Source organism: Sphaeramia orbicularis, chromosome 22, assembly GCF_902148855.1.
Source record: "Sphaeramia orbicularis chromosome 22, fSphaOr1.1, whole genome shotgun sequence".
Classification (NCBI taxonomy): domain Eukaryota; kingdom Metazoa; phylum Chordata; class Actinopteri; order Kurtiformes; family Apogonidae; genus Sphaeramia; species Sphaeramia orbicularis.
In genome coordinates this window covers 12,496,730-12,510,951 of record NC_043978.1, presented here as the reverse complement: position 1 = coordinate 12,510,951, position 14,222 = coordinate 12,496,730, and the positions used below count along the sequence as shown (strand labels likewise).

General features: G+C 34.9%; 1 protein-coding gene across 1 annotated transcript in view; it reads right to left on the bottom strand.

The window, feature by feature from the left end:
• Positions 1-4,070: 4,070 nt before the first annotated feature.
• The window catches only part of gphb5 (glycoprotein hormone subunit beta 5), a 36,856-nt gene continuing 26,704 nt past the window's right edge, over positions 4,071-14,222 (bottom strand). The window contains exon 3 of the mRNA XM_030127240.1: positions 4,071-4,380. Within this exon, the coding sequence (XP_029983100.1) occupies positions 4,189-4,380 (192 nt within the window). The 3' untranslated portion in view covers positions 4,071-4,188. The remainder of the gene's footprint in view (positions 4,381-14,222) is intronic.

Sequence of the window (14,222 nt, the reverse complement as noted above, 5' to 3'; positions counted from 1 at the left end):
GCACTTCCTGTACTGGCAGATGACATTTATCTATCTTCCATTCATACTACACTATCTTAAGTTGATTAATTTTATAACTATTTTGGTCAGGAATAGGATTTTGAGTTTGATTAATTTAAAAAAATTTGCTTAATCAATCTGGCTGCCATTGAGAAAATTAGTCAGTGTAACCTAAAATGCTGAGTTGAATGGTTGGATAGTGGGGTTGATTTTACAACAGATTTAAAGTACAAATAACTTGTCTTTTAGTGTTTTCTACTTAATAGTTTAAGTGCAATACTTTTAGCATTAAAGTTGAACCTACTTAAACCAATTGATTAGTCGATCATTACTCAAATCATTTAAGTGCGATCACTTGCCTCAAATTTTTTGAGTAAACTCTACTTATCGGGGCTTACAGTGTACAGGTATTTTATCTTATATATTCCAGCACTGATTTATGTTGTTTTGCATCTCATCACAGCCAGACAACAGTTTGTAGACTCTAAATTATATTTTCCACTTAAATTAACAAAACCAGTCATTCCCACGCCACTAGTGAATAGAAAATACACTATATGGACAAAAGTATGTGGACACATTGAATTCAGGTGTTTGTTTTCTAACAGGGGTCTAGGATACGAAACAATAATGACTAATGTCAGAATATAGTTGTATATTATGGGATAAATATCATTGCATCGGAAAGGATATATTGATGTTTTTATCTTAAATTATCACGAACAGGATATCTTACAGCTGTAGACATGATGTGTCCCAATACTTTTGTCCATATAGTTTAGAAACATCAATATTTCCTTGATGTGAAGAAAGTAGATTAGAGTAGTAGAGTATTATCAGTAATCCATTAGTCTTTCTGGGCTTCTGCACCTAAATCACTTCCCTCATGGTGAACACTTTCGAAGACGACTCCATCATAAACACAGTCTGACTGTTTACATAACAAACCTAAATGTCACTCTGGCCTTTTTGGAGATTTTGTCACGAAGATGGATTAGTGATAACTAGGATATCACCAGGGTTCCTGCTTTAAATGTTCTTCCTCTAAATTTCTAAAATATTTTTCCTGCTCTGACTACATATAATAATTTTCTACCACAACTAACCATGTACTTTCTTCGTATCAAGGAAATACTGATGTATATAAAATATATGGACAAAAATATTGGGACACATCATGTCTACAGCTGTAAGATGTCCTGTTCATGATGATTTGAGATAAAAACATCAATATTTCCTTTCTGATGCAATGATATTAATCCCATAATATAAAACTATATTCTGACATTAGTCATTATTGTTTTGTATCCCAGACCCCTGTTAGAAAAGAAACACCTGAATTCAACATGTCCACATACTTTTGTCCATATAGTGTATTTTCTTTTTCTGAGTCATACGTTGCTTTAAAATCATGTCATTTCATCATGTCATGAAAAAAACTAAATGAATGTTGAGAGAAAGTATGTCCAAACCATCTCTGAGGCGTTTTGGAAGCAAAGATAAGAATTTAAACCAAACTAACTTATTTTTTGGTCTTTACTCATATCGATACTTATGGTAGTCCATTTTTTGCCTTATGTTGTTATTTTTTCTTATTTTTATTTCTCAATTATCCATCTATCAATAGGAAATATTGATGTTTATAGACTTTATGGACAGAAATATTGGGACACATCATGTCTACAGCTGTAAGATGTCCTGTTTACGCTGATTTTACATAGAACCATCAATATTTCTTTGAAGTTTAATGGTAGATTTTCCTTCCTTAGTGAGATGTGAAGAAAGTAGATGGTCAGTTGTGGTAGAAAAATATGCTATACACTCATAGCAGGAAAAATATTTCAGAAATTTAGACGAAGAACATATAAAATCATTGTCACGAATAATAAAAATAAATAAATAAATAAATAAAAAAAAACATCACTGTTGAGAAAAATTAAGTCCAAACCATCTCTGAGGCATTTTGGAAACAAAGATAAGAATTTGAACCAAACTAACCAATGAAATGATATTTGTCCCATAATATAAAACTATATTCTGACATTAGTTATTATTGTTTTGTATCCCAGAGCCATGCTAGAAAACAAACACCTGAATTCAACATGTCCACATACTTTTGTCCACATAGTGTATTTTCTATTTTTAAGTCATACGTTGCTTTAAAATCATGTCATTTCATCATGTCATGAAAAAACACTAAATGAATGTTGAGAGAAATTATGTCCAAACCATCTCTGAGGCGTTTTGGAAACAAAGATAAGAATTTAAACCAAACTAACTTATTTTTTGGTCTTTACTCATATCGATACTTATGGTAGTCCATTTTTTTCCTTATGTTGTTATTTTTTCTCATTTTTATTTCTCAATTATCCATCTATCAATACGAAATATTGATGTTTATAGACTTTATGGACAGAAATATTGGGAAACATCATGTCTACAGCTGTAAGATGTCCTGTTTATGCTGATTTTACATAGAACCATCAATATTTCTTTGAAGTTTAATGGTAGATTTTCCTTCCTTAGTGAGATGTGAAGAAAGTAGATGGTCAGTTGTGGTAGAAAAATATGCTATACACTCATAGCAGGAAAAATATTTCAGAAATTTAGACGAAGAACATATAAAATCATTGTCACGAATAATAAAAATAAATAAATAAATAAATAAATAAAAAAAACATCACTGTTGAGAAAAATTAAGTCCAAACCATCTCTGAGGCATTTTGGAAACAAAGATAAGAATTTAAACCAAACTAACCAATGAAATGATATTTGTCCCATAATATTGTAACCTTGTAATATTGCTTGTCTCACCGGGGCTGTGGGTAAGGCGGGTTACAATGGTATTCTTGGTGTTGAGTTTTGCTATCTTCCGTGCTAATAATCACCAAACGGCAGGACAGTTTCAGCCGGCTTTATTGTCAGCAGCTCAGCACAACATACGCTGCTCACGCCCCACCATGGACATAACTCTCGTGTCACACCAAAACAGGTCGTACCACAAACAATAGGCAGGAACCAAAATATTAAGAAAGGCAAGAAGAAACATAATAAAAGAAAATATAATATAAACTGACTAAATAATTAATGAAATAATATGTAAATTACAACATAAACAAATTTCAAAATAATAAACAAAAATTAATGATTTGGAAATAAAATAATATTCAAATTAAATGCTACAATATCAAAGTATACAGGGTGGGGAAGCAAAATTTACAACGAACATTTAGTTGTTTTTTCTCAGCAGGCACTACATCAATTGTTTTGAAACCAAACATATATTGATGTCATAATCATACCTAACACTATTATCCATACCTTTTCAGAAACTTTTGCCCATATGAGTAATCAGGAAAGCAAACGTCAAAGAGTGTGTGATTTGCTGAATGCACTCGTCACACCAAAGGAGATTTCAAAAATAGTTGGAGTGTCCATAAAGACTGTTTATAATGGAAAGAAGAGAATGACTATGAGCAAAACTATTACGAGAAAGTCTGGAAGATACTATTAAAGAAGAATGGGAGAAGTTGTCACCTGAATATTTGAGGAACACTTGCGCAAGTTTCAGGAAGCGTGTGAAGGCAGTTATTGAGAAAGAAGGAGGACACATAGAATAAAAACATTTTCTATTGTGTAAATTTTCTTGTGGCAAATAAATTCTCATGACTTTCAATAAACTAATTGGTCATACACTGTCTTTCAATCCCTGCCTCAAAATATTGTAAATTTTGCTTCCCCACCCTGTATTCTGACATTAGTCATTATTGTTTTGTATCCCAGACCCCTGTTAGAAAAGAAACACCTGAATTCAACGTGTCCACATACTTTTGTCCACATACTGTATATTCCAGCTCTGATTGTTGTTGTTATTGCATCAGATTTTTTCAACTTTCTTCCACAGCCAGACACAACAGTTTGTAGACTGTAAATTATTTTTCCCTCTTGAATTAATCAGACCACTCATCCCCATGCCACTAGTGGACAGAAAACACTTACCATCACTTCCCTTAAATGTGATTAACCTGAGTATTTATGATCGTGGTGTTAGGAGCAGAAACAACAGCTAATGCCAAAGCAGAGAAAATCTGTTTATTGAGTAGAAAACACTGAATCTGAGTGAATATAAAGTTTTTGGAGTGAATGTTGAAGAGGAAAGGGTGATGGGTGGAAGTCAATGTGGAGGTGTTAAACAGAGGTTATGCATTCAGTGGTGCTGGTCTGACACACCCCGCAGTCACACCTGAGGGCCACGGGGTAGGTGTAGGAGGGGTCGACGTGGGGCTGGCAGTTGGGCAGCTTCACCGTCACCAGGCGGGTCTGGTTGTAGGTGCAGACCCTCTGGTAGGACTCGATGAAGGGCGGGTCCAGGATGGGCTTCTGCGAATCAGAACAGACCGTCAAAGAGGGAGGTTCTTAGGACGTTATATTTCTACCTTTGAAGAGGTTCTGTGTAGTATTTATACCACAGGTGTCAAACATACGGCCCGGGGGCCAAATCCGGCCCGCCAAAGGGTCCAATCCGGCCTGCGGGATGAATTTGTGAAATGTAAAAATTACACTGAAGATATTAACAATTAATGGTGTCAGAATCATTTTAATTCAGGTTCCACATACAGACACATACAGTCCAATTAGATTTCAAGTGGATCAGAACCAGTAAAATATTATTGGAATATCCTATGAATAATGACAACCCCAAATTCTCTCTTTGTTTTTTTGGTGTAAAAAAAGTGAAATTACATGAAAATGTTTATATTACCAAACTATACTTTTACAAAAAATGTGAATAACCTGCACAAATATGAACAAACAGAAATGTCTTAAGAAAAGTAATTACAATTTTACCAATATTCTGCCTGTTACTAAGTGTTTTGTGCGATTGTAATGCACATGTGTAAATGATAAACTGATAAACCGAGGCATAATATTGTTAAAATTGCACTTGTTTTTCTGAAGACAAGTCAAGTTGTTCATGTTATTCAGATTTTAAGGTAACTTTGTAGATGTAAACCTGATCATAATGTAATTTTACTTTTTTCACTGCTATTATTTTACTGGTCTGGCCCACTGGAGATCAAATTGGGGCGAATGTGGCCCCTGAACTAAAATGACTTTGACACCCCTGATTTATACTGTCAAATAAATATGAAAAAGAACAAACATTATCATCAGTGTTTAGAATAAAGGTCAGTGAAGTTCTGCCAAAAACACCACTGTATTGGATTGGACCGATATGAAGTGGATTTATTTGCAAAGATGAGCTGGGGGGGGGTGACCACTATAGGCAGTAGTGAGTCACTCTGCCGGTCTGCCAAACAACTTTTAGAGTCAAAGAAATGAAGTGAATCCGTGTATCATTCGTTCTTTTCATATTCACTTGAGAATCCACAATCGGAAAACGAAAAATTACTCATTTCATTATTCATGTACAAATCAAAAATCAAAAAAAGAATTGTTTTTCATTCTTTCGATTGTGCGTAAAAATTAAAAATTGGAAATATGCAAATGGACCAAATGTGGGGCTTCATGTTGACATTTGTCACAGAGGTGGAAATGAGAGGACTCAAGTGCACGGTATTGAAGGGAAAAACGCAAGTTTATTTAACATAAATAAAAACTAACACAATGAGAAACACAAAACCTGGGTAGTGGTCAGAGTCCGTAGTAGATGAAGTGAATGTCCGGGTTATGGTGAGGGTGTCGTAGAGGAACGGAGCAGCGCTGCACAGCTGCAATGCTAAGCCTTAAATAAGGCAAATGGGTGATGTGCTGCAGCTGTGCAGTGCTCAGCAGGTGGGTCAGATGATGGGTAACGAGGAGATAATCTGGAGAGGGAGGAGCCGGACAACAGACCGTGACAACATTTTTGATATCTGGTTTGACCTGGAAGTTACTGACTTCTTGGTGTGTTGTTCTGGACAGTCGTGGGTTTGCTAGTATTCTGTATAATACATTCTGCGATAACGGAGAATTTCATGTTATTCAGAGGCAGCAAACGGGTTATTCTGAAGGAGAACAACATCACAACTGAAAAAATGGTCCGGATCTTCCAGGTGTTGTTGTTTTGTCTAATACAGTGTGTCCATGGTCGACAGTCGGTCAGCGTATCTTTTGGTAATTGGATTTTCTTTTCCAAAACAAAAGAAAAACTAGTGGTTAATTGATTTTGGGTTTGTACAAATCTTCCAGTTCGTACGAAATCTGGAGTTCGTAGACGTTTGTGGAGGGAGCATGTCTACGATGTCCAGATTTTGTACGAACCAGTGGAGGCTGCTGGTCTTTCGGACAGGGGAAGCTCATTGTCAGCTTACATAAAAAAAAAAAGTCAAGTTATTTAAACATAAATTGGGCCCTCCGTTCCTTTTTAAGAAAATGGTCAGTGACCTTATCATTCCAACTAAACAAGAAAACATTGAAATTATGTTGCATTGAAACAAGGAAGTACAATGAGTGTGTTTTATTTACAGTGCAAGAAATGAAGAAGTAATTTGGTAGTGGTTTCTCTGATTTCACAGCAGAATGTGTGACAGTATTAAACTGAACTGTGTCAGTGAAGGAGGAGAGCTGAAAACAGCTGTCAGTCAAACGCGATTCAGCCTTTGGACTGATCCTCCAATCAGCACGTGGAAGCCCAGCGTCCAGCCGTGGCCGAGCTCCGCCCACATCTCCATTCGTCCCCAGAGACGCCGAGCATCCGTGGGCGGGACAGCATCGTGGCATTTATCCAATTACCATCCAGTTTTGAGGCAATGAAAAAAACTGTTCCACTCAGTCCCATTGAAGCCCATAGATGCCCGGCGTCTACGGACAAATGCACTGAGCAGAGATCGAATGAGAAAACAGAGACACGGGAATGTATGAGAAGTGAACAACATCGAGTCTGGATTTGTGATAAAGCTGATTCTGAACGAACTCGTCTGTGAGTTGAACGTGTTCTAACACATTTGTAGTCAATGAAATGTCAACACAACCGTACTGTGCAGTCTATGAGAAATCGCTTCTGGTACAAACCCACTGTTCGTAAGAATCGTTGTGACTTCAATGGCATTAGCGCTCTTTGAATATGAAAAGAACAAATGATACACAGATGGAAGTGACACAAACAGATGCATTCTGGGGTTTTCTCCACTGGACTCAGCTGTAAATATAAAGAATGAAGTCTGATGGTTAAATGTCAGTGTTTCTCCTACATGGATGAATTTGATTATGAACATATAAAGTTATTATGGGATGTTGTTTTCTTTGTTAAGTTGCGTTTGTCCTTCCTGGGAAATGTAGTTTTACTGATGATGAACCTGCAAACTGGAACAACGAGCGGTAAAAGCTTAAGTTTGCTAAATTTTTATCCCTGGGGCCATGTGAATTTTTTATTCCACTCCATTTTACCTCTGGCTCTGTTTGTTTTAGCTGATTCAGTTTCTTTATATTGTAAGTGTCTCAGTAATTCTTGGTTTTTACTGCACTATAGAAAAAGCCTCCGTTGTTTCCTGTTGTAATTCCTTCAACTGTTACTGAATGTATTCAATATTACTACTGTTTCCTGTTTTTTATTCATCTACATTGAACCTCTACAGGGTGGGGAAGCAAAATTTACAATATTTTGAGGCAGGGATTGAAAGACAGTGTATGACCAATTAGTTTATTGAAAGTCATGAGAATTTATTTGCCACAAGAAAATTTACACAATAGAAAATGTTTTTATTCTGTGTGTCCTCCTTCTTTCTCAATAACTGCCTTCACACACTTCCTGAAACTTGCGCAAGTGTTCCTCAAATATTCTGGTGACAACTTCTCCCATTCTTCTTTAATAGTATCTTCCAGACTTTCTTGTAATAGTTTTGCTCATAGTCATTCTCTTCTTTCCATTATAAACAGTCTTTATGGACACTCCAACTATTTTTGAAATCTCCTTTGGTGTGACGAGTGCATTCAGCAAATCACACACTCTTTGACGTTTGCTTTCCTGATTACTCATATGGGCAAAAGTTTCTGAAAAGGTATGGATAATAGTGTTAGGTATGATTATGACATTAATATATGTTTGGTTTCAAAACAATTGACGTAGTGCCTGCTGAGAAAAAACAACTAAATGTTCATTGTAAATTTTGCTTCCCCACCCTGTAATAGTTTTGGATTTTTCATTATAGTTTAGTTTTATTAATTTTGACTTTTTTTCTCTCTAATTCAGTTAATTTTAATTAGTTTTTAGAGCAGGTTTGCTAGTTTTTATTAGTTTTTGTTATTTTCTAAATTATTTGGTTTTTTTTTTTTTTTTAATATTTTTTATCTTCTTGTCCGTCGTATTCAAATAAATCCCAGACAGGACTCTGCTGTTTTCGCCCACCTTTAGTCTCCATGTTTCCAGGTAGAGTGGGGATGAAAAGCAGACTCTAAATGACAAGTGATGAGAAGTGATGGACCGTTAAATATCATACGGTGCCAGCAGCTAAAATTGCTTGAGGGAAATAAATTGATTTCTAATTTGATTTTTAGTTTTTGTTATTTTCTAAATGCTTAGTTTTAGTTTAGTTTTAGTTTTTTACCTCTGCCAGGAGGTATTGTGATCACTTTACTTTGTGTGTTTGGGTGTGTGCATGTTTGTTTGTTTGTTAACAAGATAACTCAAAAAGTTATGGACAGATTTTCGTGAAATTTTCAGGAAATGTTGACACTGGCACAAGGAAGAAATGATTAAAATTTGGCGGTGTTTGGGGGGGGGGGCAGATCTGTCTTGGCGGAGGTCTGTGCTCTCCGAGTGCTTTTCTTTTTCATATCTTTTCTCTTCTTCTCCGTCGTATTCAAATAAATCCCAGACAGGACTCTGCTGTTTTCGCCCACCTTTAGTCTCCATGTTTCCAGGTAGAGTGGGGACGAAAAGATGACTCAAAACGATAAGTGACGAGAAGTGAAGTTAAATATCATACGGTGCCAGCAGCTAAAACTGCTTGAGGGAAATAAATTGATTTCATATCAAGCCGACACTGACAAAGACGAAAACAAAGGGAATTTTATCCATAATTTTTATCCGTTTTAGTTAGTTTTGTAAATACACAATACAGTTTCAGTTAGTTACCGTTTTTTTCTTTTATTTATAGTTTTTATTTATTTCAGTTAACAAAAATGTTTTCACAATTCTAGTTTTCGTCATTTCGACAGTTTTCGTTAACAATAATAACCTTGCCCCAGACTACCTGTGAATTTTGAAACAGCAATGAAAGTAAATAAAGTAATAATTGACAGACAATGTAACTAATAGGGACTTGAATACTTGTCAATATCCATTTTTGTATGTCTGATAGATAATCAAACATCATTTAACAACAATAATCAAAAAAAAAAAGAGTTATGATGATGAGATATCAGGCCTTGATTCTAAAAACTTGGGAAATGAATTCCATATCATGTGGAAGATATGAGTTTTCCCTTTAATTGTGTACAGGAGCCTTTCCATAGCTATGCAGAATGAGGTTATTTACATTTTTGGAAAAGTTATATTATGAATCTAATCCCAGGAATCAATAATCCCTATTAGATTTGTTATCAGTAGCATCTTTGTAGTGAAATTACATCAGAGAGCTTCATTTGATCAACTGTTAGTGGTTTAATCTACAGCAATGCGCCATATTCTATTCTATTTTGTGTTTTATAGTGGTATAAAGTTGACGTAGTGCCTGCTGAGAAAAAACAACTAAATGTTCATTGTAAATTTTGCTTCCCCACCCTGTAACTCAGATTAAATACATGATCAATGACCTACAGCTTTAATAACTGTATCTCCATCCCCAAATGTATTGCAGTTGAATATTTGTAATTAGCTGAGATGTTTTTCTGAGCTCGTGATTTTGTCTTTTTAGACCAAAGCTTTGTAAACACCGCATCTCAAACTTTCCAACAAAACTTTCCCAGAGATCAGCTCCATTTATTCATTATTCATCTCTGAATCCTCTGCTCACGTTCAGCTCAAAGACTCATTTCAGTATTCGCAGACGAGGACAGTAAATTATTTCACACTCATTTAGACCCAAATATGTTGAAATGAGACACTGCGGTCTAATCCAACCTGAACTCAGAGGTGATATTCTAATTTCTAAATTGACGGAACAGGTCTAATGAGGATTCAGAGCGTTTGCTGCTGCAGAAAAACCTTGAAATCTGTTTTAAAGGCAGAACATTTTACTCTGAAGTGGCCTGCTTTTATTCAGAGTTGTTAAAGTCCACAGTGTTATTTCACAGTGTAAAAAAGTGTGATACATTAGATCAGGGGTCTCAAATATGCGACCCAGGGGCCAAATGTTCCAATCAGGCCCGTGGGATGAATTTACAAAGTTCAAAAATTCCACAGTCAAAGGTGTGGAACTCATTTTAGTTCAGGTTCCACATACAGACCAATAGGATCTACAGCCAAATAATAACACAGTAACCGACAAAAAATAATGACTGTATTTTCTTCTTGGTTTGATGTGGAAAAAATATTATATTATGCCTATAAATAATGACAACTTCAAATGTTTGTATTTGTTTTAGTGCAAAAAATAACCTTAAATTATGAAAATATATACATTTACAAACTATCCTGTAACAATAAAATGTGAATAATCTGAACAAATATGAACAACCTGAAATGTCTAAAGAAAATTAAGCAAAATTTTAACTATTTGTTGCCTGTTACTAAGTGTTTAGTGTCTTTGTAGATCCGATCCATAATGCACATGTAGAAATGATGAGTTGAGGCATAATATTATTAAAATTGCACTTATTTTTCTTAAGAAATTTTAGGTTTTTCAGGTTATTCACATCTTTTTTATTTAGATAGTTTTTAAAAGTAAGTATTTTCATAATTTAATGGGGGGTTTTTGCACTAAAACAAAGATAAAAATTTGGAGTTGTCATTATTTATAGGTTATTATGTTATTATTTTATTGGTCCGGCCCACTGGAGATCAAATCGGGCTGAATGTGGAACCTGAAAGAAAATGAGTTTGACACTCCTGCATTAGAGAGTAAAACACTGACGGAATCAAACCAAATATAATAATAATAATAATAATAATAATAATAATAATAATAATAATAATAATAATAATAGCTTTGTTTGTATAGCACCTTTAAAACAAAGTTTACAGAGGGCTTTGACAGAGGGCACAACAGTAGGATACAAGAAGCAAGTAAAAACACTAAAACAGAAGCAACACAATGAGACAGATGTGTACAACAAAAGCAAAAAATATGGTACTTCAAATAAATTAAGTGAATTGGAGTAAAGAGGGCAGGGATAACGTAACAGCACACTTTGCACTTCATGTTAAAAAACTTCATATTATTTTTCACAATTTAAATAAGGTTAGAATTCAAAAGTTGTTCATTTTTGCATGATCTTTAAAATTCTGACCACTGACTAAAATTTGCACATTGTAAACAAAAGAAAATTACAAGACTAGCATCTGTCTCCCAAGTGTGCCTAAAACGCACTATTTCTTCCATTTGATATGTATGATTAGGGCTGACTTTGATTTACTAAAATAAAATCAAATTAGAGCAGAAAAATAAATCAATATATAATATTTAATAGTTTGATTTATAAGTGTGCATTTTACGCACACTTGGTGACAGAGGCTAGTATTTTTGAACATTTGACCTAGCGCCAAAAATAATGCAAATTAACCAGTGCTGGAGTTAGTCATTGACATTTGCCAGGATGAAAAAATCAAATAATATATGATCCACTTTTTATGTAGTATATTGAAAAAAAAAATATTTGTGTGTTTTTTGCATCCAAAAAATGGTTTGTTTACATTACAAACAGCATTTAAAGGGTTAAAAAAAATGTGACAATTATTGAGTATTTGGTATTTTTATTTACAGCTCAAGTTGATGAAATAGAAAAAAGTGTAAAAGAATTAAAAACAAACTGTATGGAAATTTTTTGACATTATTCCACAAGTGTGCGAAAAACGCACACTTGATGCTTAGTAAGGGCCTTGCTGGACAGGATACTGGAGGGTTAAATCAATACAAAAATGAATAAATGACATAAAACAACATCATGTGTGAGAATATATTATTGTTCTTAATGGATCTGACGCACTTGCAGTTTTGTTTTGTTTTTTTTTCATTTTCTGCAGCTTTATCCTTATATTTCTACATCTCATATTCAGTTAGTTTTTACTCCACTGCATCTGTTTGTCAGCTTTATTTCCTTTTACAATTTTTTCGTGAACTGTCTTGGATTCACTGGAAAATGCAGCATCACAAAACTGAAAACAGTCTCGATTTTCTGAGTCCAAGAAAAGTTGAGATGCTTTTCTAACAGGTCAGCGATGCTACAAACATACACACAGCTCTAACGAGAGCGTTTCATGTTTTTCACTGTTTTAGACATTCATGTTCAGGCTTTTGTTTGACTGTTTGTTATTCTTTTAAGATACAAGCATTATTAGATTCTCGTGTCAATCGGTTACAATCCTTAACTGAACTGTGTCAACAAAACCAGATAAGTTAAAAGTGTTCATATCATTTCCTTTAGTAAAAGTACTAATATACACAATAGAGATAGTCCCATTGTGTATTTAAAACCTTACTTGTACATTAAAATACATGTATTACCAAAATAAGATCTCCCTGTTAGTATTATACTACTATACAGTCGAGGAAAAAATTATTAGACCATCAAAAGTCATCAAAAGCAATGGTTATATAATCCAGTACTAACTCCTGTGTGTATCATGTGACTAAAAAACACAGAAAAGAAAACATGGAATGTCTAAAAGCACTGTTTTTGTCAGTACAATGCCATAGATAGTGATGGAAGAACTGAAGTGATTTTGGTTATTATCAAGAAAACACGTTAAATGGATAGATATCAGCTCTGAAATTAAACTACTATGAGCTGTTTTTGTTGTTATCATTATATTTGTCCAAACAAATGGACCTTTAGTTGGACCAGGCATTAAAATGAACAAGAAACTGAAGAAATCAAGGGTGGTCTAATAATTTTTTCTGCAACTGTATAATAATCTTATAGATGTAGATGAAACTGCCAGCTACTTTTCAGTAGGTTCAGACGGTTCAAAGGGTTCTAGAGGTGAGCAGGGTTTTGGTGTCTTCCCACAAGAAAATGATGCTTTTTTTTGTTTGTTAATGTGGATCTATACTAGTAATTTCTTTTTACCTATATTCCTTTTTCACTATTTCATCCATACTATGCTATATGTGAACTTTGCACACACTTTTACTCTGTATAAAGTTCATACAAGCTGTGAAAAGCCATCTTACAGTGACAAGGCTTCTTCAAGGACACAGTGGCGCCAGCTGAGACGTGGACTTATCTACCATTTATGTAAACACATACGTGTAACAACTCTGAAGATTCCTTGAAAAAGCCTGGACACGAAGAGGCAATTCGTATTGCGGACACTGACTGCTGTGAGTGTTTGTTTTTCCATTTATGTTGTCCATCACTGTCTATAGGTACCATATTTATACAGGGTGACACAAAAAAATGGGAACTTTTTAACAATCCAATAAAACCAAGAGTGATGGAAGAAAAATATTTTATTCATAGTAATTGAAACCTTAAAACATGCCATTTAAGAAACAATGATGGAATTTTAATTTTTTTTAAATTCCTTCCTGTAGATGGCGTCCTCCTGTACGAATGCATTCTTGAAATCTGCTGTTGAGATTCCTCATTGACCGCTGCAACATCTCAGCTGGGATACTGTGAATTTCATCCTGAATTCTCTGTTTTAACTCATCCAGAGTTCTTGGTTGAGTCGTGTACACTTTACTCTTGAGATAGCCCCACAAGAAAAAAATCACAAACAGACAAATCTGGCGATCTAGGGGGCCAGGGAACGTTACCGAATCTTGAGATCACACGGTTACCAAACAATTCTCGCACAGCCGCCAATGGTTACTGAAATGGGGGTGTGTTTACTTGCTCAAGGTCACTGTCTCGCAGTGCTGCCACTTGCTCATGTCTGCCAATACGCACTTCAAAAATTCCCGTTTTTTTGGGTTTTTGGTTCATAGTAACCATTGGCAGCTGTGTGAGAACTGTTCGGTAACCGTGTGATCTCAAGATTCGGTAACGTTCCCTGGCCCCCTAGATCGCCAGATTTGTCCGTTTGTGATTTTTTCTTGTGGGGCTATCTCAAGAGTAAAGTGTACACGACTGGACCAAGAACTCTGGATGAGTTAAAACAGAGAATTCAGGATGAA